General features: G+C 38.0%; 1 protein-coding gene across 2 annotated transcripts; it reads right to left on the bottom strand.

Moving 5' to 3' along the window:
• Positions 1–939: 939 nt before the first annotated feature.
• THOC1 (THO complex subunit 1) lies at positions 940–26,149 on the bottom strand. 2 transcript variants are annotated; one of them, XM_062568125.1, is made up of 21 exons: positions 26,085–26,149; positions 24,194–24,267; positions 24,028–24,088; positions 23,295–23,361; positions 21,787–21,905; positions 20,498–20,546; positions 19,888–19,983; positions 19,424–19,506; positions 18,808–18,881; positions 16,316–16,424; positions 14,946–15,077; positions 13,355–13,455; positions 11,333–11,399; positions 11,116–11,166; positions 10,373–10,443; positions 8,944–9,039; positions 8,045–8,110; positions 5,353–5,436; positions 4,968–5,115; positions 3,384–3,462; positions 940–1,343 (listed from the first exon to the last, which is right to left on the bottom strand). In XM_062568125.1, exons 1-21 carry the CDS (start codon positions 26,130–26,132, stop codon positions 1,048–1,050), a joined length of 1,971 nt encoding a protein of 656 aa, XP_062424109.1. In that variant the 5' UTR covers positions 26,133–26,149; the 3' UTR covers positions 940–1,047. The 2 variants fall into 2 exon arrangements, with proteins under 2 accessions (XP_062424109.1, XP_062424110.1); XM_062568126.1 differs by lacking the exons at positions 13,355–13,455; positions 14,946–15,077; positions 16,316–16,424.
• Between the last annotated feature and the right edge of the window lie 1,224 nt (positions 26,150–27,373).

The raw sequence follows: 27,373 nt of genomic DNA, 5'->3' as shown, positions 1-27,373 counted from the left end.
ATATTGGCCCATACCCGTTTTTGCTGAAGCTCTCCCTGGTCCAATCCAAAGGGGGAAGCAGGCACAGAAAGGTCTAAACAACAGGCCTGCGGCAGGAGCTAGCCTCCGTGTCGCTAGCTCACCACTGCGGCCAGTCAGAGCTAGCCTTAATCGCTGAAACAGAATACTCTGCAGAGAGAAAATTTTTCTGATAAGTAAGTAGCTTTCCCACTACCCAGAATAAATTCCACTCAATTAGGTAAATTTTACCACAAGAAACAAACATCCACAAAACAAACTGTAGCCAGTTACAAAAAACAAACAGAAAAAAAATGATTTTTTTTTCCAGCAAAACTAAATCCTGCTACATGGAACAGCTTCTGTCCATCAAAGAAAGTTATGATGCTCTTACCATGAAATAAGCCATCACACAATGAACGGAGAAAAAAAAAGTATGTTTATCCTTGCTCAAGAGAAGTTTGCACATAACCAGGCATAAATGTATATGCAGAGACTAAAGTTAATAATCATTAAAAACATGCATAACCCCCCTTGTTCTCGACAGGAGAATCTATGGCTGCACCCTTCCAAGAACACCAGTCTTTCTGAAAGTAAGTAAGTAAGTACTATTTCCTCAAAGTTGCACTGCAAACGTGCATCTTGGTAGTCTGCAGATCCCCAGCACCTCAGCTGATGAGTCAGAAGACATTTGTACCTATGCATGCTCTGAGAAACCACGCAGATGACAGTGTGCAGTTACACAGACCATTAGCCACCCTGTCTGAAAGAAGAGGCCTGGGCTCTGCTGATACCAAGCCATTCTACAGTCTGCACAGAACGCTGCTGCTGCCTCCATTTTCCCTTTTACATTTCCACCATTTAAGCACCAGGTGCTTAAATTGCTATTTCTGGGTCAGGATGACTAATCCTTCAATTCTCAGAAAGGCCAGACAACAAACAGTGTTATAAAAAGGTTTTATTGTTAATTGATACCTACCAAAGACTTGTTACCTAGCAACAACAGTCATAATTACCTCAACAACAGCAACAGTTAGAATCTGAAGTGAGTTAACTACTGTTTTCAGTGTCATTTGTTAAGCTTTCTGCAAGGTCATTTAACCCAGCTTTGTTCAGTGCAGTGATCAGATTCTCAGGTGTTGCATGTGCCCCCTCTTGATCCTGCCAGGCAACCAGCAGCTGCTTGGCTCTCATCTTCATATCCTCACTATCTAACTCAATCTGCCGTATATCAGAGTCCTTCATTTCCAAATAGGGGGCCAAAGCCTTCCACTGTTCTCCAAGCTTGTTAGCAAATGACTCAATTTGTTCACCAGTCATGGCTTTGTCCCGCTGTACCTCTGGACCTGGGGAGGAAAAAAAAAATCAGAGAGACTCAAGGAATATCTCAAGTAGATACAGCTACAGCAACATCTGTCCCATTTTAAACCTGTTATTTATTCACCAACAGACTATCTAACATCTTTCAGCTAGTCTTTAAATCCTACTTAGTAGTTCTGAGTGCTTTCAAATGGACGGATTTTTACAGAAGTGCTATCTGTGTTTCAAAAGAAACATCCCTTATTGCCCATAGAAATGAAAAATTTGTTTCTTAAATATCACTTGCTTGATTTTTATTGATTTTATTAATAATTAATTATTATTAAAGACAATTGCTAAAGTCTTAAGTACATCAGAACTGATAAGAAATGAAAGACTTTTTACAAGCAACCTGCAATGTTCGATACACAGGTCAAATAAAATGCAGAGTGGTCTTTAACGTTTCATTGTCTTCTAGACTTATTTTAGTCACTTGATGAAGTTATGCCAAGTTAATTTCCCTCAGTTTGTGGAAATAAAACAAGTCTAATATTCCTACTAACAGCAGGAGCATGAAGAGGGTATTAAATTTAATATGTAGCCAGTACTTCAAGGTATTTGCTCTCATTCTGGCATCATGACAAAAAACACCAAATATTGTGCTTTGCTGAGAATCCAACTGCTGCAGTGATTACACAAGTAGATTTACAAATTTATGTAGCTCACCATGGTCTATAACCCGTGGCTTACCACCTATGTTCATTTCACACTAAAGGAAAAAAAAAAACAAACAAACCCAAAGGATGAATTACCGATGCAGGAAAATTGATCATGCTCTTAATTTTTTATATATATCTCATTCTTGCACCACCTGAAGAGAGAGCTGGCATGGACTTAAAGTAACTCCTTCCAATGCTTATCATCAGTCGTACATTTATCTGAACTAAAGCCATTCCATCAAGGGGAAAGAATGGAAGACCACAAGCAATACAACAAAAGCGCTCAGATCACTTCCATTATTTCTGAACAACAGAGTGTATAGCAGATTGCACCTATCCCATCTTTGCTTTAATACAAGATTTAAAGAAAGATGTAAATTCAACACAGTGAAACTGGGAAGGCTGTTTCAGGTAGAGGTAAGCTGAAGAACTTCTGCACTACTGGCAATGAGACTGTGGAAAAAGAGGTCAGGTGCTAGATGGAAAAGGGCAATGGAAGAGATATTTATACAGACCTACAGAAGGCTTTCCAATAACAGAACAAAAACAAAATCATGAAGTGAACTGATAACTAGTCGTATCTGCTGTAAGAGTTCCACAACCTACATATCCAATTTGTCCATATTGGATTCCAAGAGGTAGCATACAGAGATACATCAAATAAGGGAAAAGGTATGAGGAGATGGAAGCATGAATGAGGATGGAAGAAGGCAGATTCACAGACACAGAAGACAGGGAAGGATAGTTAAGAGCAAGACATACTGAGGTTATAGGTAAGAGACAAAAATGAGAGGGACTATTCCACACAGAGGAACAAGAGATGACATTTGTCAGGAAGGTTGCTCTTTTCACAGAGAAGGATTTGACTTTAAGACACTTAAATAAAGTGGAAGTAAAGATCTCAGAGATGGAATATATCTATTTCTGAAAGCTGCTTAACTACCTACCTCAGCAGGTGCGAGAGGAAGACACTTACCCACAGCTTTTAAAGAGTTGAAACAACAGGTAAAAGAGGCTGAGGAGCACTCAAGTAAGTAGTTACACAGCAATGCTGACTGTTTAACTATGAACATCTAGCAACACTGTAAACATACACCACTCCCAGGGAATGGTGCTGGAGATTCCTAATGAAAGTGCTGATCCAGCGTGAAAAAGTTGGACCCTTTCAGCAGCATGAATCATGAAACTACGGGGTTACTAGTTGTGTGTGGCCATACTAAAGGTACAGCCTCTGCAGAATATGGGTATACGTCAGCATCAGGGTAACCAGGATAAGGTGACCCTAAGAAGAAAATATGATAAAACACAGCTTCTACAATATGCATCAAGAGAGAAACTGTGAAAAGACCAAGAACATGCAAACCTTACTTTCATTGTTTTCCTTTAATAAAGCATCATTATCTTCCTCATCTTCATCTTCGCCTGTTTTTATTTCTTCAGAAGGAGGCTACAATGAGAGAACTAAATATCATTGGATGAATTTTGTGTATAAAGAGAAATTTTACAGCTGTATGATGGTCCCTGTCATATGTGTTAGAATGGAAAAACTGGTATGACCCCACTTGAAATTTTAACCGCCCCCTGTCTTCTGTATCCAAAACACTAGTAACAAATGTTCTAATAAAACACATTAATAATAATAATAATAAAAAAGTCTAATGAAAGTATCCACTGACTTCACAGGATTATCTCCTGTTCTTTTCACAATGACTACAACTAAACATTACATACCGAGCTTTATAGCTTTCTTAAAAAACAAAACTAAATTAAATAAACCCAACTTTAGAGAAGTCTGCACCACTGAGGAACATTTTTTTAATTCATCTTTGCTAATTTTGTTCCTCTCAGTATCATCTGTAGGCTCACTTCTCTGTATAGTAGTTAAACGTGACAAATAAGTAAACAATATTGCCTTGATTTAGCTACTGATCAGACAAGGTGAACAAAAGGGTTCTTCTTCCTATGCTTCAATCACAGCCTTTACCTATGTATTTGTCTTTTGCCAAAACATACTTATAAATGACAGTAGTATCAGGAATACAGCAAAAAGTGGTACTTAAATATACAATAAACTCCCTCCACCTCCAACATTTTTTCTAAAACTCATTTTAGCATCTAGTTAACCTCAACTGCTGACCAAACACAAAAGCTATAATCCAAGCTTCATACTTCAGTAGTTTCACTTTACAGAAAAGGAAGTTCTGCAATAGAGAAGTAAGGGTTCATACCCGTAAAACACTGCTGGGCTGTGTGTTAAGTCAAAGCTTTAGGAAATTACCTCCCTCAATTGGTAGTCTCTCTTATAATTGTGTATAAAGAGATCTGAAAATACATACACCTCAAATTTCTACTGCTAAACACGCAAAGGAGTCAGTGCCTTGGACTTACAAGTCTACAGGTTCTATTTTTCTTTAGATATTTTAGAAGTCAGAGAGCTGTCAGAAGAGCTCTAGTAAATCCTGCTGCTTTAACTTAGCATGTTATCTTCATCTGCATACTCTGCCCCTTTACTAGTGACTGCCATCCCAGTAGCAAGTCAGTAGATAGTCTTAGCTACCCCTATTTGGGATCCAGAACGCTGGTCTTCAATGAGGGTGGTTCGCACTATAGCACTGAACTCAAGTATCCAGGCTACATATCCCTGTCTACTAATTCTGCCATAGGTGCAAAACCCCCTCAGATCACCATAGTGATTCAGTGTTCACTGAATCCACGGCAGAGCTCAACAGTTAATTTATTAGCCAGTGTAACAGCTGTTAAGTGTTTCAAAGTTCAGTGTTACTGAGCTCTTCATGGATTAGACCAATTTTACTTGCCATTTTTACTTTTAGTGTACAAGCCTTTTCCTTTTATACTTTTTGTTCCCCCTCTTCCCCCCACGTCAAATGGTCTACAGAAAAAGGTAAGCAAGTAGTCAAATGAATTCAGAAATTACAGGACAGTACTACTTACAGGCAGCTCCTTGGCTAATTTGATTACCATGTTTTCTAGATATTCTGGTAAACTCTTGAATTGTTGGTTTGTTGGCTGGAAGAAGTGGGGGCTTCTGCGTGCTAGTAATCTTAACGCTCTCCAGCCATAGTTAGAATTGTTCACAGCCCTATAATAAAATACAAGTTTGGTTAGTAACAATCTTTCATCTATAAAAGGACAGAAAAAGATCTGAGTCATTTCCTAGCTAATATCATTCTGTCCAAACTTGTAAAGCTTTTTGTACATTACTGGAGTCCTGCACAGATATTAGTAATACAGAGAACAGATTGTTTTATTTAACAATCCAAACATGACAGAGAGGAAAATAAAGAGAGAGAGAGAGAAAAAAAAAGACATTACATACTTGTACTTATTTTCAACCATGTTTTCAGGATCTGCCTGTTCAATAGCTTCTTCAAAAAATTCCTCCAGTGTTGGCATATACTCCCTATAAAATAAAACAAAGAGTTTAATACTCCTCACATTTTCTTTTCTACCAGAGCTGTTTTTTCAGTTACTTCATGTATTTCTCAAACTGTATTCACAGAAGCATTAGAAAAAAAATCTAATTGCAAATGTTAAATTCAAATAACTTAAGAATCTGTTAGCTACATGTTGCTATGAGATTATTTACTATATAATCACCGAAGTGTATGGGTAGTTGCTAGCACTGCCTATTAAATGTGCTTAAGTCTTCTGTTATTAAAAAGCAACACGAACATCTGTAAAGACTGTTCAGTGAGAAAGACCAGGGAGATGCAAGACAACAATTCTGTCAATTAGGAAATGAGAGCTTCAAAAAGAATGTCTCTTACAACTGGCTGGCTGCAATAGAAACATACTCCTGCATGTACAACTCTCAAACACTTGGGAATCAAAATGACTTAGTTTTGTACTACTTAATAGAACAAAATAAGTAGCACGTGGTCTCCTCCCCTATACACACACATTTCAGTTTCATCCGCAATCAGAGAAAGCAAGACTACTATTCCTCATTCCATTTACTTATGGTCACTAATTTTAGAGCAGAAAAAATACTAAGTAGCTTAATGTTGTACTCGCCAAGGTTTGTATCGTAGTGGCTCCCAGTGGCTCCTTGTTCAAACACATTCAATTCACTGCCTATGGTAGTATCTGTACCATTTGCTGAATGTACTTCAGTTAAAGTCCATTCAAGATAGGTTTAAATCTACACGTATCAGAAGAAATTGATTTGAGGTGGATTGAAAACTGGCTGAACTGCCAGATCAGCATTGTGATCAGTGGCACAATGTCAAGGTGGAAGACAGTTACCAGTGGTGTCCCCCAGGGGTTGATACTGGAACCAATGCTGTTTAAAACCTTCACTAATGACCGTGAAGATGGGACGTAGTGCATCCTCAGCAGGCTTGCAGACAACACAAAATCAGGAGGAGCAGTTAGTACACTAGATAGTTGTGCTGCCATTCAGAGGGTCCTTGACAGGCTGGAGAACTGGGACAACAGGAATCTTGTGAAGGGAAATGCAAAGTTCTGCACCTGGCAGTTGCTTCCATAAGATATTAAAACAAATACATAAGGAATCATAACCTTAAAAAAAAAAAAAAATCAGGAAAGCTTGTTGAAGATTACACTATGTTCCTTAGACCTGTAGGGTACTGAGAGTCAATATTATGTCACAGGTGCAGCTGTACAAAGCAGGCTCTCAGTGACCTGATCTGTTTGACAAAAACACGTCCCCCTCCTACAAGGGAACCTAGTGATTTGTCAGGAAAAAAAAAAAAAAAAAAAAAAAAAAGAACCCCAGTCTATAAACTCACTTTAGTTTTGTTTTGAAAAGAAGTTTTGTCCAGAAAAGCAGTGTCCCATGCATATTTAAGTGCACCAATTTATTATTGATATTGAAGGCTGCATCACGAAAACCCAGCTGATTTGAATCCTATTGTATTTGGCACTATGCAAAAACTTCACATAAGCTATGTTTTATCCCCCAAAGTTATCTGTAAAGAAGATAGATAAAAAAGTATTATCCCCATTTGAATGAAGGGATGAGGAATCAAAGCCAGAAGTTACAACCACTTGTCCATGTTCAGTCATAAAGTCCACAGTAAAGCTTGGAATTGAATCCAGATCTCCTGGGATCTTCTCTTTCATGCTACCATGGCATACATTCTCTTGGTTCATCTCAGTTTGTTTCATTTGTTTTAGAAAGTTGGAGCACAACATACTCATACACAGAGAACAAAAAGTTTTGGTTTCAAACACAACTCCACCTTTAGCATTTGTCTGGCAAAGACAAATATCCTGTTGGAGACATCCAACACATCCCAGCTTCACCAGTAACTAAAACTCTTCTCCTGCAGTGCTCTCAACCTCTGGTAAAACAGTCGCTCTATTCAGGGAAACTGCATATCTAGTACTTCTTCCTAAGCATCCAGCCCTTTCAGCCACTACTGGGGAAGTTCTCCCTGGAAACTGTCCCATTCCTTATCCAAATTATAATATTAGATACCAAGTCAGCACAAAAGGGAATTATGTACAACTACAAAGCGAAGTACATTATCAGCATTTCCTGTACTGTGCAAGCAGAAGAGATAACCAAAACTGTATTTTTCTGCATCTGCATCACTAGTAGATCCATGAAGCTCTGAAACAATGTTTGTTAGCCCTGTTTTCTCTTACCTAGTACTATTAAAGCAGGTGCCTGCATGCAAATCAACACTTACCAGCCTGTTAACTTCATTAGAGCCAGACTTGGCAATTGTCCTTTATTATGTAAGCTGCTCAATTATACAATCACCCTCCATAAAATAGAAGTTTTCATCTGGCTTTTAGTTTAAATTTTACTTTACTAAACAATGAAAATTACGGACAGCACTTACACTAGTAAAGAAAACCATAAGGAGATTTCAAGACAAAGTTCCATATAATTTGCTACTCTCAAGACACAAAGTGAAACGGCATAACATACAGGACCACCCTATCTGCTTCTCTTATAGAATTTTGTAACAGTTTTGTATAACCAGAGGGATGGAAACTAGCTTTAGGCAATGATGTACCTTTTCTTAGGTACCTACCTACTCTCAGATTTACAAGCTTCCATGTTGTCAGGACATAAATTCCAAAGACGTGTTAGCTCCTCACTGCAAAGAGAAGCATAACTCCATATTAAACTCCACATTCATCATTCAGTAAAGACACAAGAAACATGCTACAGAAATTCTCATCTCAAAGTTTTTATAATAAATCATACCACACAGTGTCTGTGATACAAACACGTTAGGTATTACCAAAGACGACAAAAATCCTACCTGAGAAAAATTGTTTATTTAAATTTCCATTGTACTCCCTTGCTGATCTGTGATCAGAAACAGTATAAAACTCTCTCTTTCCAAACTAGAAAAGATCGGTCTGTTCTGTTTTGATATCGGAAATAATTTATCACTTTCTTTTTCAAAAAGGACATTTTACTAAACACTCGGTACAAGGTCTTGAAGGTCAAGACAAGGCCAAAACGTCCATATTTGGGTTGGGTGAACAGTTACAATGAAAAGACTATAATTTCTCCTACAGAGGAAATGGAAAAATGCAGCACTTGGTAAAACGCACAATAAACACTTTTGCTAGAGAGGACCCAGCAAGAAAAATTCTTTGCTCCAAGATAAAATGCCAATGAGTATTATTTTAAAATCTATGGCATAGATACATTTTAAGCAAAGTCAACAAAAGAATAAAAACTGATCCAGCAAGTACAAAAACACTGATCTTCAGTCTGTAACTTAAGGACTATTCATAAAGTATCTATAAGAGATGACTAAGGAAAGGAAGCCTACTGTAAGCTTTAAACGAAATTACACATTCCTTGGATACTCTTTCTTAGCAGTTTCAAAGTGAAGAAGTTTGAAAATTACTGGCAGCCAGTGACAACAAAAAACAAACAAACAAAAACACCTCTGAAGCGAAAAAGTCAACGTACTTCCCCATAAGGATTTTTTTGTTTGGTCCTTTTCCTAAGAAGTCCTCTGGAGCTGGCCTCTTTCTCACAGGCCTCATTGGCTTTGAATCTGGAGGTCTGGAGAGAGAGGGGGAGAAAAAGAAAAGTGTTCTAGATTGTTCTAGTATCAAACCAGTAATGTTTAGAGAACAAAATCAGACCAATTTAGTTCTGATGGCTTCTAGCTAAATCACAATAAAAGTATTCAAAGGTACTGTGACTCTTGGAAGGGAGAGCTGGGAGAAAGAAGAGAGAGAAAGACAGACAGAGGGAAACAGAAAGAAAGAATATGAGAGAAGGTACAGAAAAGACGAGGAAAGGGATTTGCCAGACTCCAAAATTAGTTCATTCACAAATCTGAAGGTCTATCGGAATCCCGTTACAGGAAAAAATAAGCAAATCACATTTACTCCAGCAGTGCTTACTAAGCGTGATCTACCCCGCTGCTGGAATCATCTGCACTATGATTCCAAGTTTTCGTTTCCCAAGTGCCCCTGATTTTATGAGATCAGAGAATGGAGATCCCAGACCACTGAGGTTAGAGGGAAGACCTACCCAAGCTGAAACTCTGGCTGAGATCTAAAGGAGACAGAATATTTATAAAAGTCAAATTTCAGAATTTTATACTTTTTTCTCCCACTAGTAATTTGTCTCTTGTCACCACCACCCTCCCTTTCATACAAAAGGCTGTAATCAGGAAGAGGTGGTTCCACCTGATTTCTCCATGAAAGAAACTCCCAAAGAGATTATGACTGGGCTGCTCCTTACCGTGAAGAGGGTATATAGTGTGCGTGCAGAAAGAGCAAGGATGAAAGGATTGCTTGGTCAGCACATCATAATAGCTAAGTAAGTGTACTGAATTAAAGTTCCAGTTTTGCCACTAGGCAGTAACTAATTGCACAGGAAACCTTTTGATGGCTATATCCACCTAACTCATTTTTTCCTTTCAGGTAAGTGACCACTATCAAGTAACAAACTTAATTAAAAAAGGCAAGCGAAAGAAGACTTGTTGGGTATGCTGCCTTGTTAGAGCTGCAGTCCCAAAGACTCCTTTACAGGCAATCCAAACTGGTATACAGGAAAGTGAGCCCCTAACTTCTTCATCCTAGGGTATGTCCTTAGACAGGAAGGGAGACAACATAGTCAGTCTCCCCAGTCACTGAATCCTTGGTTTTAAGGGAACAAATGCTGCCATGAGGAATGCCTTCCCAAGTCCTGCACATACATGACCACCTCTTCGCAGGCATAACGAAGCCTTAAGATTTTTGGTAGAAAACACACAGAAGGAATAGGAACATATACAGATCTCGCAAGTGTATGAATCACTAAGTACATATACACCACCGGCATATAATCTGAAGTCAAATATCATTTCAAAAACCATCAAACTTCTACTTGATAATAAAGGTACCTTTCTTTCACAAAGCTTGGGCAGCCTTCATTTTTCCAAGAGTTCCAGTTTTCTTCAGTATTTAATATATGCTACAGAAACATAAAACATTTCAAATTAGGGTCATAACCACTTTCAAAGATGGCCCTAGAGTTTTAATTAAGGTATTATATTAAGAGGAATATTTTGTTTTAGCTTGTGTACTTCAGACTCTATTTTGTGTATCATCAGTTGAACGCCTATCACAGGTACAATCCTAGGCAGCTGGTTTGGTTTGTTCATTAACAGTATCTCTCTCTTTAATAACTATGGGAAAGGTTTTATTTCTCCTTCTCTAAACAAAAAAAAACATGCAGCCAAAGCAAAGGAAGAGTAAGATGATCTTTTTTCATATTTTCCACTTGCATCTTATTCCTTTCCATGATATTTCACACAGAATTCCCTTGTGAGAAGGAGCTGTCATTTTTGTTTGTTTGTTTTTTTAAATAACCAGTCTCTCCTCTCCCTATATGTGCAAATATATGCACATTTCCATTTTGGTCCAGGAGAAAGGAAAAAAACCCATGGGAAATATGTTTAATGCAAACATGGGAAAAACATGACTATAAAATAAAAAGATGTTATAAGATTTATTTATTTATTTTAGCTTAGATGGGATGAAATTTTCTTAGAGGTTACACCTATGTTCCAAAAGCTATTTTAAACTGATACTCCCATTTTACTCTCTGCATACACTTTGTTTAAACATGCACCAAAGTACTTACCTCTACCATTTTTGAGAATCTTTCCCCATCTGGGGGATTTTCTGAAAGAAGCTATAATTGGGAGGGAAAAAAAACGTTAATTTTTTTGTATGACATCTGTAGCAGAATACTAAGAGGGGAAAAAAAGGTGGAGCCTGCTTCATAGACAGGTGATTTAATATTATAAAAGATAATCATTTTTTGGTGTATTTTTGGTAGAAGTATCTATTGTACCAACCTGGTAAACTGCTTTTGTAGTATCTTCAATCCAAAGAGACTGTTCATCTGTTAGAACATAGTTTGAACTTGATTGCCAAGGGAAAAAAAAAAAAAAGTTATAAAATAGGCCTAACATACAAAGTGCACGTTTTTTAAAGGGTTTTTTTTGTGAAATTTCTCATGGCCAATATGTTTTTAAATATGAGGAATTGATCTACAGCACAAATTAGCACCAAGGATCCAGCATTTACACTACAGTCTTCTGAGATGGGGCTAGATCAGAGCTGAAAAAGGTAATTTGAACGGGTTCTGGTCTGGTCCCATGGACTGAACACTCATTAGCTAGTGGAAAATTAGACGTGCTCCTGGAATACATGTTCAGTTTAGTTTCATCCAATAAAAAGTCCATCTGTATAATTCAAGATCACTCCTTAATGCACAGCACTAATGGCCAAAGTACAGCAAGTGAGTACAATCAAGGGATTTACTGCAAAAAGCATACTCCAAACTAAAACACTGTTGTAGATAACATCATTGTAAAAGAAACAACTAATTTACAGGCAGTAAACAGAACTTGAAAAATCTCAAAACACGAAGTCTATAGCACAATCTGAGGTCACTAAACAAGCGACACTATCTTCTTGGTATAGCTAGAATTGTAATACAGTGGTAAGTAGAAGCAGAAAGAAAACAGTGAAATAAATAGTGTACCTAAGACATGGTCCATTTCATTCCCAAGAAGAGATGAGAATTTTTTAAAGACATTAGAAGTCAGATTAAAAAAAAAAAAACAATTTTTGTTTTTCACCAATTGAAGAAGAATCTATTTGAAGCATAGCTATTAAAGCTCCATTTAAAATATTCAATAGCAATACAATACAAATCAGATTTTTATGAAGCTTTTTATGAAGGTACCTTAAATGGCAAATATATACATAACTATGGCTAATCAATAACATCAAAAAGACTTTTAGAACTAGCTTCTCTTAATTAACAGGATGTAAAAAAGCTCACTATGTTTTTTAAGGAAGAGAATAACCAGTATTATTTTGCAACACCTGCACCAAATGTTATATCTAATTATATATCACCCCATCCTTAACCACCAATCAGTTAGTACTTTTAATGAATTGCAGTGTTAGTGAGTGTCATATAGTCAGTCTACAGTACAGAAATGCAGCTCAGGAGAGCTGGATTCTGTTCCTTCTCTGCCACTGGATTGCCTTGGTAAATAATCTATAGAATAAGGATAATGATACTAACCTAGTTAGCAAAGTGCTTTGAGATCTGTTTATAAAAAGCACTAGATTACAGCTGAAAACAGCTGCCTTAAATATTAATGATTACATGCAGATATGGTCAAGGGCACAGGAAACAAAGACTGGTAGGTATTTCTTCAGTGTAACATTAGAGCGTGAAGTGGAAAAGGATAGGGTTTTGTTCTGTCCTATCAATTTATAAAAGCAATAATCACCATTACTATTTCCTGATATTTTAGACAGATTTTGGTATTAAAAAGCAGCAATGTCACATGAAGATCTCAGAGTCAATATAAATTCAAAATGAAGCCACATATGAATAGCTTGTGCTAGTCTAACAGCTTGCTGCTGCCTAAGGAGAGGCTAAGGAGAGGCTACAACTCCTTCCCTCTCTTGGTCAGCACTCACCTTCAGCCAGCTCTAATGCCCTCTACTCCTCTGAGATCCCATTCAACTCACTAATCTGGCAGAAAATTGAATCTGCAAAGATGAGCAGATAGTTTTTTACTGAACAAATTTAAGAGAGTCCAACGAACACTAGAGCCACTGCAAAGGAGGGCAGAGAATCAGGTGGAGGGAAGCAAAGATAAAAATGAGACTTCCCCTTTCCAGCAACAACCATCTGTTAAGCCCTTCAAAGCATCTCCTATATTTACCAGTCCAAGGCTCTGCAAGTTTCACAACAGCTGTAGAACCAGCAAATGTAAGCTTTCTAAAAACATTTTGGTTTAACTCAAAGTTCTTAACTCCCCATCCTCAAAACACAAATATTCCCACGTTACCTTTTAAATTTGACCTGTCCCTTTAGATACTGAAACAGTATTAGATACTGCAACAAGATGTGACGGCGAAAGTTACTGTCACTCAGCTGTAAATCCATCAACTAAACAAAAGAAATTATTATTAATAAATAATAATAAAAGAAATTATTATTAACAAAAACAAAGGAAATTATTATCCTGTCTAACATGCTCTAGGTGACCCTGCTGAGCAGGGAGGTTGGACTAGATGATCTCCAGAGGTCCCTTCCAACCTTACTGATTCTATGATTCTATGATTCTAAATATAGGTGCATTTTAAAGATACTAAGCATACACATACATAACTGTAAAATCCAACAAAGATTTTTAGATAAACCAGATGGAGATGGGTTTTTTACACAAAGATGAGGATAAGGCACTACAGAACCTAGATTCAGTATCACCAATTCTCTTGAGAAAGTGCTCCACAAAGTACAAGGATCAGTAAAACTGTCACACAAAACAGTTTACAGAAGACAGTTATCAAAACTCCTAATGAAATCCATCACTTAGAAATGTGAGGAACTGAGTGTAAAAGTAAACAGTAAATTTCTAGTTTTTTGTTAAACTAGTTTTATATTGCTGGACTTCACAACATTCTAAGACATCATTCACCCTGAAGTGAGCAAGAACTCAAACAAACAAATATTGATTTTTTTCAATACTTGAAAGACAGCTTGCTCACTCTGCCTAGGAATTACTTGCTATGGCTACCAGAAAAGGGAGCATTCTCATGAAAATTTGCACAATGATACACTGCTTGATATCTACCCATGTGCTGCAGCATGAAAGATCATAAAAAGGAAGCAGTTGAAGATACTTTAGAGAAAATGAGCTTTGATTATTAGATGTTAACTAAGTGACTAGTTCTATATCTTCTGTTATTTATTGTTTTAGAACTGCTGATACACATATCAAAAGTTTGAGATTTTACCTACTCCCCAAAATAAAACTCATTTTGCATCAAGACTTACTTTCTGTCACCTGCTAATGCATGGATCTAAGAGTTAAAGGAATATATTATTCCAAAAAACAGACAATGATTTGAGCATTAATTTCAACGGAGTGCTGTATTTTTGTGATAATGTTAATGGAATTCAAAACTCTCAAGGCTTTTTTTTCAAAACAACTTAAACAAGACCATAATGAGGCAGAAAATATTGCTAACACACCAGGTATAGAACATGTAATTGTAACACAATAAGAAGGCAATAGATCTTTAAATATTTACTGTCCTTTAACTTCCCTTCCTAAATGTAACAATACACATCAAATGCTATAAATGTACCAGAAACAGGAAACCCTGAATCACTGACTGTCTGAGAAAATTCACACAGAAAGAAAATAAATAAATAAATAAAACTAATCTTTCTAAAGAAAGTGGTCAGACATTGGAACAGGTTGCCCAAAGAGGTTCTGGAGTTTCTACCCTTGAAGATACTCAAAAGCTGACTAGACCTTGATCAACCTGCTGTAGTTGGCCCTCCTCTGAACAAGGGAGTGGACTAGACAATATCCAGAGGTGCCTTCCAACCTTAACCATTCTGTGATTCTGAGAAAAGAAATCACATACCTTTTCACTAGTTAGGAACTTTGCAAAATACACATGTTCTCCTCCCGTTTTTAGTTCTTCCAATTTTTTTCGGGAAGCCTGAGTGTCATCCAATTTGTAACTTTTGAAAACAGCCAAAACTTCTTCTGAGTACTATAAAACAAAGTTATTTACCATATGGAAAACACAACTATGCAGTTAACTAAAAAATTATACTAGACTTAGTGCTCACTGAAAAATCATTTGTAGACTTACTATTAGCCTGTCAAAGCAGCATCCATTTGCCACACTGACCAGTACATAAAGATTCTCTGAAAGTCACACGTATCTTAGACGTTGAAAGTTTTTTTAAAAAAAATCATTTCAGAATGTCTAATCTTTTAGAGCATTCAAAACACACTAAGAATAAAAAAAATTATCATTGTGAACAGTGCATGAATGCTTTACTGCTGAGATGTTATCAAGAAGCAAAAATCCATATGATGATACAGCACTATATTCAAATATCACTTAAGTTGTTCAAAGCACATACAAGAAAGGTATGGAATGAAAACTACATTTGTAGTATTAAAATCAATTCAGAACCTTAAAACTGCAGTTAAAAAAAAAACTGTCAAAAAAATTCATCTGAAAGAACTAAGACTGGTCCCTGGTCCTATTCACTTTTTCTTCTTTCTTTCTTTCTTTCTTTCTTTCTTTTTTTTTTTTTTTTTTTAACACTAAGAATGTAAATCTTCTATAACAAATTTTTAGTAGGCTATCTGAGTGGATTTTATTTCTTATTACCAGTGCACAGAGAATGAGGATTTAAAAAACAGGCTTCTTACAATTAAATGAAAACTGAGTAGTAAATTGTGAAGAAACTAGTGTAACTTAGTGATAAATAATCCTCAACATTTACAGTTAGCAAAACTGAAACACTACTAATAATTACTCAACTGGCGCAAGAATAGGTTCAAGTCATTGCTTCTATAAAAAAAAAAAATCCGAATTTCATTAGAATCTTATCCTGCATAGGATCCCATCGGTATCAACATGGCTCTATTTGAAAGCAATTTAAATATGTATCTACATTTAGTGCAATAGATCTAGGATCAGGTAAAACTACTTTTCTTAGTAGGAAGAAAAAACACTCGCATGCACAGATTCTGCTTTTTGCAGCTGACAAATGATAAAAATTGTATTTCTAACATCATTGTAACATACAAAGTTTTGCTGTAATTGACAGCAAGTCATAAACTTCAGCTTTATTAAAAGATTTATGGTACATCTTAATAAATTATTTAGTGTCAAAGACTCATTTTAGAAAACAGTAAAATGCATTTCCCCATACACTATTATTATTATTACTATTTTACTTAGGCTCAAGAGTTGAAATAAACTCTGATTACCTTAAGAAAAGTTTTCCATGACACTTTCTCATAGCACTGCACTGGATTCCGAAAGTAATCTTGAAGTGACCAGAATTTTCTATACAAGTTATAATCTATTGGAATGGAACTGAACAACAACAACAACTTATGAAAATCCATATTCAAAGCAATATATTAAACTCAAGTCCACTCAAGAATATGCAATCCTCCAAAATATTGTTGTAAGTAAAATAATGAAACTAACAGTGAAGCCTTGAGAAGACTGTAATTCAGAATTTTTCCCAAAAGCTTTCCATTCAGTATTCTGTTACTTTCTTACCATAAAAGAAGCACAAAAAGTAAGAAGTTTTACAGTATCTGAAGAATAAACAGGAACAAAGTCTTTTCTCCTAAAAGTATATATAGTATGCATTCATTATCTCCCTAATATATCTTACTAGAACAACTTTTGTCAAGATAATTGAGAGAATTGTGAGAGACAAACAACAATATTTTTTGGCCAAAGAATGTTATTTTTTTTCAAATAATCTGTTATTTCTTTCCTCTTCCAGGCAACCTCCACTTAGACTGAGACACTGCCAGGTTGTGTCTAATCTTAAGAGGGCAGGAGGAAACATGATTCTAGAGACTGGATTTGAACATGGAGTCTAATGCTAGTGATTTTCAACAGAATTGAGTTATCCACTTATAGTTCAACGAGAAACCAACACTAAAGTCATATTCTCCATTTACCAGATCTGATTTTCCAAAACACTCCCAAAGCATGATGTACAGCAGAAATTTCACCCACAGTAACAACTGCATATACTGCATGTTAATTAACTGGTAACTTGCAGAAAATTACCATGAGAATGAAGGACACTGATTTTCTCAGAACCTTTTCTTTTTAAGAGAAAGGTTCTTCTAGTTAAAACAAAGAATAACTTAGAACAAAGAGGAAAAAATCATGACAGATAGAGAAATGACTAGCCAATATTTGCCTAAAGTGGCTTTCCTCATTTATTCAGAAGTGCCTCCAACCCAGTGCTTTAATGACTCTCTCCTATACAGAAGCATAACAAAGTATTTTCACAGTCCAACGCTGCCATTACTACTGCAATCAGATTCATCTTATGAGAAACAATTCTAAGAAGCTCTGGAGATCTTAAGATCTGACAATACTAACATAGAGTGAAGAAATTTATCTTGTCAGAGAAATAAAATTTGATCAAAATGACACTAAAAGATAGAACAAATATGATGAATGTGAAGAGGAACACTAGCAGCAAGAGCCCATGTACCATTTCATCTCAGGGCTGCTCACAAGAGACTGGGAAGTGCAGCAGTAACTACTGTGATCCTAACATGAGGGTGAGGAGGGTCTGCAGGATCAAAAAACATATAACAAAAACAAACAAAATATCCAAAGCCCACATTTGTAAAGTCTTTTTCCCCATGCTGTAACAAGTTTACTACCTAATAATGTAAGGTAATAAAACAGCCATTTGATGCCTCTGATGGCAAAAACTCACCCACATCACAATAGAGCTAGGAAGCAAACTGAAAAAATACACTGTCTAATCAAAGTCGTGTGTACTGGGGGTTAGGTTTAGCTCAGCTGATTAGAGTGTGGTGCTAATAATGAAAAGGTTGCAGGTTTGATCCCTGTATGGGCCACTCGCTTGAGGGCTGGACAAGGTGATCTCCAGAGGTCCCTTCCAACCTTACCGATTCTATGATTCTATGATTATCACTACCCCCAAAAATCTGTCAAAAAACATGTTAGCCACAATGCTTTCCATATGCTGCATACCTTCCTCTTTCCATTAGGAGTGTGGTTAGTTAGAAAAAGCTTAACTGAATACATCTGCTCATTTACAGTGCTCTGCCAATTTAAGAACATTGTAATTCCTTCAGCCAATTTAATGAACCTCTTTTCAACTGTATCACTATAACAATTATAATTCAAGTATTGGCAATCTATTCTACCTTTAAGTAGTATGTAAGTTTATTTCTTCTTATGTTGCAAGCCAGAAAATATAAATAACCTCCGAACTGTTATATGGTGGTCTACAAAATTTCTGTTAATATCTGATTTATTATTGTTTTCAAAATTCAAGTCTTCAGCTGAGTAACACTGGGTATGTTAAAAAACTAAAGGCCATTATGTGCTGACGTGGATTTCTCTTGCTCTTACTTTCAGAAATTTGATTTGGTTTTCAAAGCTTCCTACTAGGAACTAGCTATAACTACTCAAGTTTGAAAACTACTGCTTAAATATCTATGAATATACCTTCTTTAGAGGAGATTTACTGTTTAATTGGATTTCATCAGAACATTTTATCAATCAGTTCAAATGATCCATTGTAAAACTTCTGCCTGATCAAAATGTGTGGCTTTTTCAGTACCTGGTAATATACCTCAAAATAAGTAGAAATCCAAGTATAACATTCAAGGGTATTTACGAAAGTAGGTGTAAACAGTGACCCTACAAGATCCTGTTTCATCTATTAGAATTACTATAAACTCACCAACTTGTTGGTGCTTCATCATCTCCCATTTCACCTTCTTCTACGTCCATTCCTTCCTCTCTCTCCTCTATGTGCTAATGGGAAAAAATAATTAAAAAATGATACAAATACTACTGTAATTTGTACAGTTTTCATAGGTTTTTTTCATTTATATATTTTATTACAGTTTAGATCACAAAGTTTAAGCTCCTAATGCAGAAGATCCCCACAGCATTATTCCAGTAAACTGCACAGCATATTCCTGTCTTAACATCATTCTGTACTTTGAAAAGTACAACTTCCCTTGCTTTCCACAGCCAGAAGCAAGCCTGCTAGAAAAACTGAAGGGACAGCTTTATACTCTGTACATTACGGGGAAAACTTATTACAATAAGTGACAGTGCTCACCCCTCACAATGAAATCAAAATCTTATTTTCTAAAAGTTTGCACATTTTAATGTGCTGAGTAACATGCCAATTTCCAGAATTAGCAATTTGGCCTGGAAGAGGGACACCTAAATTATGAACACAGAATTCTAAGTATCAATCAGAGTAGTGTATTTCTGTGCAAAAAATCTTATAGGCTTTCAGAATGGTTTTCTGTAGAACAAGTAGAAAGTGACATAGGAATTTTCACCTTCTGTCCTAGAGTGCTCTCGTGTTCATTGGTATTGAAAACTGTGACATTTTCCAAGTTAAACTGACTCTGCAAGTTAAGTCCTGTGGAAAACAAAGGGTCAGTCTGAGAAGCTGTGAAGTTCATAAACTAGTTCCTTCAGTTAGTTGTTTATCATCTATTACAATTATAACAAAGAATTTTAAACAAACAGAATCTGAAATCTGTGTTGGAAATCAAAACAAATGAACTGTCTAACATGCTCTAGGTGACCCTGCTTGAGCAGGGAGGTTGGACTAGATGATCTCCAGAGGTCCCTTCCAACCTTACCCATTTTGTGATTCTGTGAAAGCTACTTACAAGTTCTAGGGTAGACACAATAACTAAGACAAAAGTTCTGAAAGATTTTGGTCTGCAATTTAAACTTATGAGATTCAGCGAACTTGGTCTTTTTATAAACGTTATGATGAAATGCAAAATCTCACCTGATTTTTCTGAAAGAGGAAATAACCTAGCCAAGAACAGCTGAATTCTTCCACAGAAGACTGTGTTTTGTGACTTAGATAATCTTCTTAGGAGGTCTAAATGTTGTAAAAAGTAAAGATTATTAGTATTTATCTCCCTTCCACTTTCTCAGTCACAAGCATTTGTTTAGGAGGTGCTAATTACATGACCTATACAGCTAATGAAAGGCAGGTAAGATTTGTAAATTTAAGTAATATTAACATCTTCAGACCACCCATATTTTTCCCCCATGCACTCTATCAATTCTCTTAATTGCTACAATGGTTAGAGAAGTTAAGTTCAAAAGGAATCCTATTCAAACAAATACTGTCTCTGATAGGGGCCTTATCATTGCTGAGGGATATTTCTCAGATATTCTTCTATGACTGTCTACACTGATGAAAAAGATTACCTTAAAGTCAGAATATTTACATCAAACAGCAAGATTTATGAATATCTGCTAAGATGAGCAATCCATCTTTTAACTTTATTACATACTGAAGACATCCTTATGTAATTCAGTTATTAAACTCACTTTCAACTGCTGTGATACGGAGTTCTTTACAACCCCCATGAAAAATTATAACTCACCATTGCACATTCGTAGCAAGTAATTTTTCCCCGCAGAATAAAACATATTCTGAAATGGATTAAAGGCATCAAGATCATTAAGAGTCAGCAAAACCTCCTTGAGCATATTGTTTTTAATTCAATCACGTATCACGAGTAAATATGAGTCATTCCTACTGTTAGCTCTAAATTTGGGTTTTCCATAAGAGATAGGTTTCACAAAAAGGCAGTATAGAACAAGTAGTCTCACTCATTTCAAGGAAGCATAAAACAAAATTTAAGTCTAGCTTCCATACAAAAAATGGCAACAATGAACTACAACAGCAGCATTTAGTTTTTTCCCTGAAATACACTAATTTAAGTCTCACTGCTTTATCTTTCCAGGTGCATTTTATGTACAACTGTAAAGAGAAATATACAAGATTTAGAGCATTCACAGCACTATAAATTTTGCAGCAGGAGAAATTGTTAGATATTGCAATTAATGAAAAAGAACAAGCATTGAATAAAAGCATGGAAAACAAGATTATCTGAAAGAGAATAGGGAGTCAAGAAATCCAGGCCAGGAAAACACTGACAGAAACTGGACTACTCTTCAGGTATTCCTGAAGCAAATCGTTAAGTTGCTGCCACTTGCGGTTCTGGCAGTACTGCAGTTTCAAATAGCAAACCAAGGATCTTGAGATCCAAGACTTCTTATGATCCTGAAGTAAAATGCAGGTAGGTTAAGACTTCTGCCTGAGACCTTGAATTCCCTCTTCAGTTAACCAGCAACTGCAGCACAAGAACCTCAGCAGCTCGTCACAGAAGCTCTTCTATTGTTACCGCACAGCTGTACAGCAAGAGCATAAAACTTTCATATAAACAAAACAGTTTGTTCTTCAAAAGCAGAAATATTTTAGGGCAAAACATTCATTCTTGCTATAGGCCTGTAATGGAAAGCTAATTAAAGAAGTGACTAAGACTACTTCTTTCCCTGTAGATTAGAGTGGAGAAATCTCCTATAATTCCAGAGGAAGGAGTTGCATAAAAGGTGAAGAGTGAAGAAACTCACAGGAATCAGACACCGTAAGTTAAAGACACTGTAGACTGGATAGAAAAGAATTAAAACAGAGTATCAATCAGAATTATGATTTTTTATTAAATTTCTGACTTCTTTTGCTCTGACTCATTGTTTTTAAACTTCAAAATAAAACGTACTCAACGTGACTATTTTAACACAAATAGATACAAAAACAAAATTTTTTTTGTAAACCTGGTTCAGGTAGATAAAAGCTTTGTAATAACTACATTTTGGAAAAAATACTTACTGATTTCCATGTAGCAACATTTTTCTCCACAAAAGTGAAGATTTTGTCACACTGATCCAAAGGCAGGCAATCCAGAACATCTCCCAGAAGTACAAAAGGGGTTGATGCAGTGCAAATACCTACGAGGAATGGGATATACTTTATTCAGCACATTTGAAATGGAATGAATAAAGATGTACGGAAGTCAAGGGACTTAATGTTAAAAAAAAAATCTCCTGGATTCCTAAAAAGCCTAACAAAAACACCAAGGTAGAGTGTGCACTTATACTGAACCTATTTCCTTATGTACACAGATTCAAATGAGCATTTTCAAAGCTTCGTCTTAATGTATAACAAATAATAAACATGACAAAACTCTAAGCCACCAAAATGAAAAAAATGAAATTAAAAAAAAGGAAAACAAAACAAAACCTACCACCAAGGTACCTACCATGACAAGTTTTGTTATGCTTCTTCGAAAGCTTTTGATGCAAGCCAAGCATAACAGTTTGAGCTTTCACACATAGTTTTTGGCTTACCCAGAAAATGCACTGTGAGCTTTTACACGTGTTTCTTGGCCAGAAACTTGAATACATGCCTTATGCCTCTCTCACAGTCACTATGAAACTTCTGTTGTATATGAGCTTCTTTTAAAGTTTTTACTAACAATAGAAAACCTACATGGTAGAGCTCTTAACAATCAGGCTTGCATCCATTTATAGCACACAAGGGAACTCTTCAGGCTTCCAAATCCACAGCTGATTCTACTACAAACCGAAAAAGTTCAAAAGTCTTTTCCTCAAGTAAAGCACCCCTGAAGTCAGTATACTGGTGCTCTGTACTTTGGTAATGTCTGCATTCATAATCATAGGTTCTGTTATTCTACAGTTCATAAAATACATATGCATTCAATACATATTTACTAAAACAAAACCGTATTTGATAGGTTCAGGTACACATCGAAGAGTGTCAAAGGTTGTTCAGATGGTATTAGCACAATGATCTCTGACACAAAAGACAGTTGTAATAACAGACTTGGGTATCTGAAAAACAGCTGTGTACTAACAGGTCAGTATCTTGGAGACTAGCACAGACATTCAGGAGACCTTATCTGTGGCTCTGTCAGTGACTGAGAAGGAAACCTAGGATAAGCCTTTTAACCTTATAGCCTCATTGGCCTCACATCTGAAATCAGAATGGGAGACTTTTAAGCATTTTACATGGGCCATAGGAGTAGAAAATCCTAATTATGTTACAATCAAAAGCACACATTTTCCACTATATATTAAAAAAAAAAGAAAAAAGGTTCCAATATAGCTGCTGCACACACAACTGTATTTAGACATATTGTACTTCACTTATCTCTTGTGCGACAGATTTATTCAACCACTAACATAAGGACCACATATTATCAAAGCTAACTGCTGTACTGTAGACTACTTAAAAAAAAAAAGATAGTAAACAAACAAATGAAAAACCAATACCTCCCAGCCCCTAAAACTGCTACCAGATTTGACAAAGATGCTCACCTTCTGTGACTCCATTAATAGCAAGAGAAATAATTGCCAGGAGATTTTCACACGGAGCTTTGTTTATCTAAACACACAAACACATGACAGGATTAAAATTCTCTGTTTTGACATTAATATATTTAATGAAGTCAAAATTCTTGTTTCCCAGGCAGACGCCACTTCCCAAAATTTCAAGAATTCTATTAATCAGACCCATAAATTACCTATTTAAATTTTTTATTTAATTAGCAACATCTCTTGACCTCTTGTGGTCATTAAAAACCCTACAATACCTATTGTGTAGATGTTTATCTCTGAAAACTATTATTCTACATTCTGCCTAAATTGAAGCTATATCAAAACCAAAATAGTTTAAGTCCTTTAATCTACTGTCATGCAGTACATGCTAGTAATAGATAACCCACTCCACTCTGGAAGTATAATTGTAGAATAAGGCATATTTATTAGAAACAATTTTAAGTCATAGCAGATTTTCAGAAGCATCACCAAGAACTGCTGGAAAAGGCTAAGTAAGCACCCCTCATCAGTGTGGTATCTATAAAACCAGCAATTTCATCCTACTTTAATTGTCTATATTAAATCTTAATTACATAACCTTTAAGTAATTCATATTTTTAAAAAACAATTTGCTAAAACTAAATTAAGCTGTTGTTAAATTACTATATGTTAACTTGCAAATAGAAGTTTCATTTATTTCAACAGATAGGCTGTAGCAGTTTGAACTACTTACTATTTCTTCTTCTACAATAACTCTAAAAGCTTGGTCCAAAGTGCACTTTTTTTCATTTTCACTGCAAATATAAACAATCTACATTAGTTAATAACAACTATTAAAAACAAAATTAGTAAAAACAATCTGAATAGCCACCTTTTAAACTCAATTGGCAGCTACTTACCTCCCAGGAATCTGATTGAATGCGTTCAACAACGGTTTGATAGTTTTGTTATTCAGAGCCTCCCTGGTGGAAGTCTACATAAGGTAAACAAAAAAGATTACAAAACCATTAGGCAACCAAAGTTATTCTGATGGATTACTTTCTTCCTCTATCTAACAGAAAGCAGAAATACTGAGGAATCTATTTGTGACACACCAAGCACCAAATTAAAAAGAACTTTTATTAACAACTTATAACCCAGCAGATCATCACACCTCAAATCAGGACTAACAGTATGCTGAAAATAATATTTCAAGTGAAATATAAAGGAGCATGCTATTTTAATGACACTGCATCTGGAACAGCTGAAAGGTTCATACACAAACTTTCACCTGCCAGTCAGACAAGCTACAACAACTTTATTGCCATGTAATACATATCCTGACAAGGACTACCATGCATTAGCTATGCATAAACACAGGTTAATAGGACTTAATACTCACACAATAGCACTAAGATGGAAAAACTCACTCAAGAACAGGAAAGGGAAGAACCCTCTCTCAAGATTCCCTCTCCTCCACCAAAGGGAACAGGGAGGAGACCTCATAAAACTACACTCCTGTTGTCATAACATTACTATGTGGCTTTAGAACACTACGAACGCAGAGTTTTATCTGTTTCTCCAGTTAGCGGAGTTTACCTCCCTGCATCAAAATCCAAGGTAGTAAAGGTTAGGAAATGTTTGCACACTTTCCTAGAGCTTTCTTCAAGACAGCAAAATAAAATACACTTATTGCTTTGGCATACGTGCTAAGTCAAACTCTCTTCTGCACTTGTATGCAACTCCACAGCACAGGAAAAGGGGATGGTAGGTGAGTTCAGCTTTGAATTTGGTACTTTCTTTCGTCCAGCTGTACATTTGAGCTCTGAGCAGCCACTTAATCTAGCACTGCCTCGCTGCTGCTCACCCTTTTCCCAATCCCAGTTCATTCAGGAAGCCCAAAGTAGACAAAGTAAGTTGTTTCGCACAGCCTTCCTCCTCCTCCAACAGTCATGACTCTGCACTGGGATGCTAGGCAACACCGAGAAGCTCCTGGAGTGAGTGCCAGATTCTCAGAGATAGAAGGGAGCCCGGTGCGTGCCCCAGCGGGCCGTTGGTGGTGGTGGGGGGGGAAGGGGGTAACGGCCGTGCAAGGGAGCCGGCGCGCGCCCCAGCGGGCCGTTGGTGGGGTGTGTGTGTGTGTGTGTGTGTGTGAGGGGAGTAACGGCCGTGCGAGGGAGCCGGCGCGCGCCCGCCCCGGCGGGCCGTTGGTGGGAGTGTGGGGAGGAGGGGGGTAACGGCCGTGCGAGGGAGCCGGCGCGCGCCCCGGCGGGCCGTTGGTGGGTGTGTGGGGGGGAGGGGGGTAACGGCCGTGCGAGGGAGCCGGCGCGCGCCCCGGCGGGCCGTTGGTGGGTGTGTGTGGGGGAGGGGGGTAACGGCCGTGCGAGGGAGCCGGCGCGCGCCCCGGCGGGCCGTTGGTGGGAGTGTGTGTGTGTGTGAGGGGAGTAACGGCCGTGCGAGGGAGCCGGCGCGCGCCCCGGCGGGCCGTTGGTGGGAGTGTGTGTGTGTGTGAGGGGGGTAACGGCCGTGCGAGGGAGCCGGCGCGCGCCCGCCCCGGCGGGCCATTGGTGGGAGTGTGTGTGTGTGTGAGGGGAGTAACGGCCGTGCGAGGGAGCCGGCGCGCGCCCCGGCGGGGCGGCTGGCGGAGAGGGCGCGCGCGGGCCGAGGCGGAAAGAGAGGGGGAGGGGCGACGCAACGAGGCAGAGCGGCTACACTGACGCGAAACGTTGCCTTCCCCTGGCTCGGACCCGCTCGGAACTGCAGAAGAGGGGCGAGGAGCTCCAGCCGAGCTCGCGCCGCCGCCAGGCTCACCGTGAACCGGAGCCGCGCCTCGGGCAGACTGAAGAGCGGCGGCGACATCGTCCCGGCCCTCCGACGCTCCTCGGCGCGCGCCGATGACGCCATCCTTCCCCCCCCCCGCGCTCCCCCGGGCGGGAAGCACGGCCGAGCCCACGCTCCCGCCCACTCGTGGCGGGGAGTAGGGCGGGGGATAAGGCAGGACCGCCGCGGAGGTCCGTAGGCCGTGCTGGCAGGCGCCCCTCGCCCCACGCCTGGCTTCAGCGCCGTGAGGTTCTGACGCAGCGGCGGGAGGCGAGGAGGCCCCTCGGCCGTGGCGGGCAGCCCCTGCTGTCGGGCAGGGCTGTGAGGCCGCGGGCTGCCAGCCCTTTTCTGAACACGTTCAGCCGGGGTGAGGAGACCGGAGTACATCCGCTGAGGGCTTTTCTGTCTGTCAGGGTATAGCTGTCTGCTACGCAGAAAGTTGTGCAGGTGAGGAGGCTGAAGTGGAGGAAAGCTCTCTGTCCACAGCAGGCTTTTAAGTTAACTAAGGGTATGTGGTCTTTGTGACTAGACACTTTTTAAAAAGCAAAAAACGTTTCATGTAGGTGGTTTCCACGGCAGTCTATCCTGTTCCAAAGCATATTTGTAATAGGGACTTGGAAATGTATGTGTCAGCTACACCGTTGTCAACCCAGGACAGGTATTTAGTAATAAAAGATACCATATGTTGAATAGAGTGGGACAAAAGCATCGGGAACCTGTTCAATTTGAAGGACTGCCTACTGATAACCTGTATCATTCCAAAGTCAACACTTCCATCTGCTGAATGAGTCATTTCTGAGCAATCGCTATCCTGGTCAAAATAACCTTTATGTCTTCTGATGAATGTACATGAATTTTAAATTATTAATTCTTCAAAGTGAAAAACAATTTAGGAACTCCCCCCAAACGCAAATGCTGCTTTGTTGCTTCATTTCAGTAGTTATGATCTCAAATGAAGCTGAAAAGATTATGGCATAAGTTGTTACTATGATCATTATTAAGCATGCAAAATTAATAATATAACCAGTAGCAGTTAGCTGCATTATTCCAAAAGGTCTGTTGTTTTTACACTGAGGGAACCTCCAGTTCTGATTTATTGGGAGGGGAATACTGGTCTGCCAGAAACCACGGGGGCTCTGCTTCTCTCTCCATGCATGCTTTCTCAGCACTCTAACCATCCACTACTGGTCGCTGCTGGACCACAGTTGCACAAGCAGCTGATCTGCTGGTTTCTGACCAGCAAAGGGAGAAGGCTGGCTCCCTGCTGTTGTACTTCTCTG

This window comes from Rhea pennata, chromosome 2 (genome assembly GCF_028389875.1).
Source record: "Rhea pennata isolate bPtePen1 chromosome 2, bPtePen1.pri, whole genome shotgun sequence".
Taxonomy (NCBI): Eukaryota; Metazoa; Chordata; class Aves; order Rheiformes; family Rheidae; genus Rhea; species Rhea pennata.
Note: the sequence above shows the minus strand (reverse complement) of the source record. Positions and strands in the feature narration are given on the sequence as shown.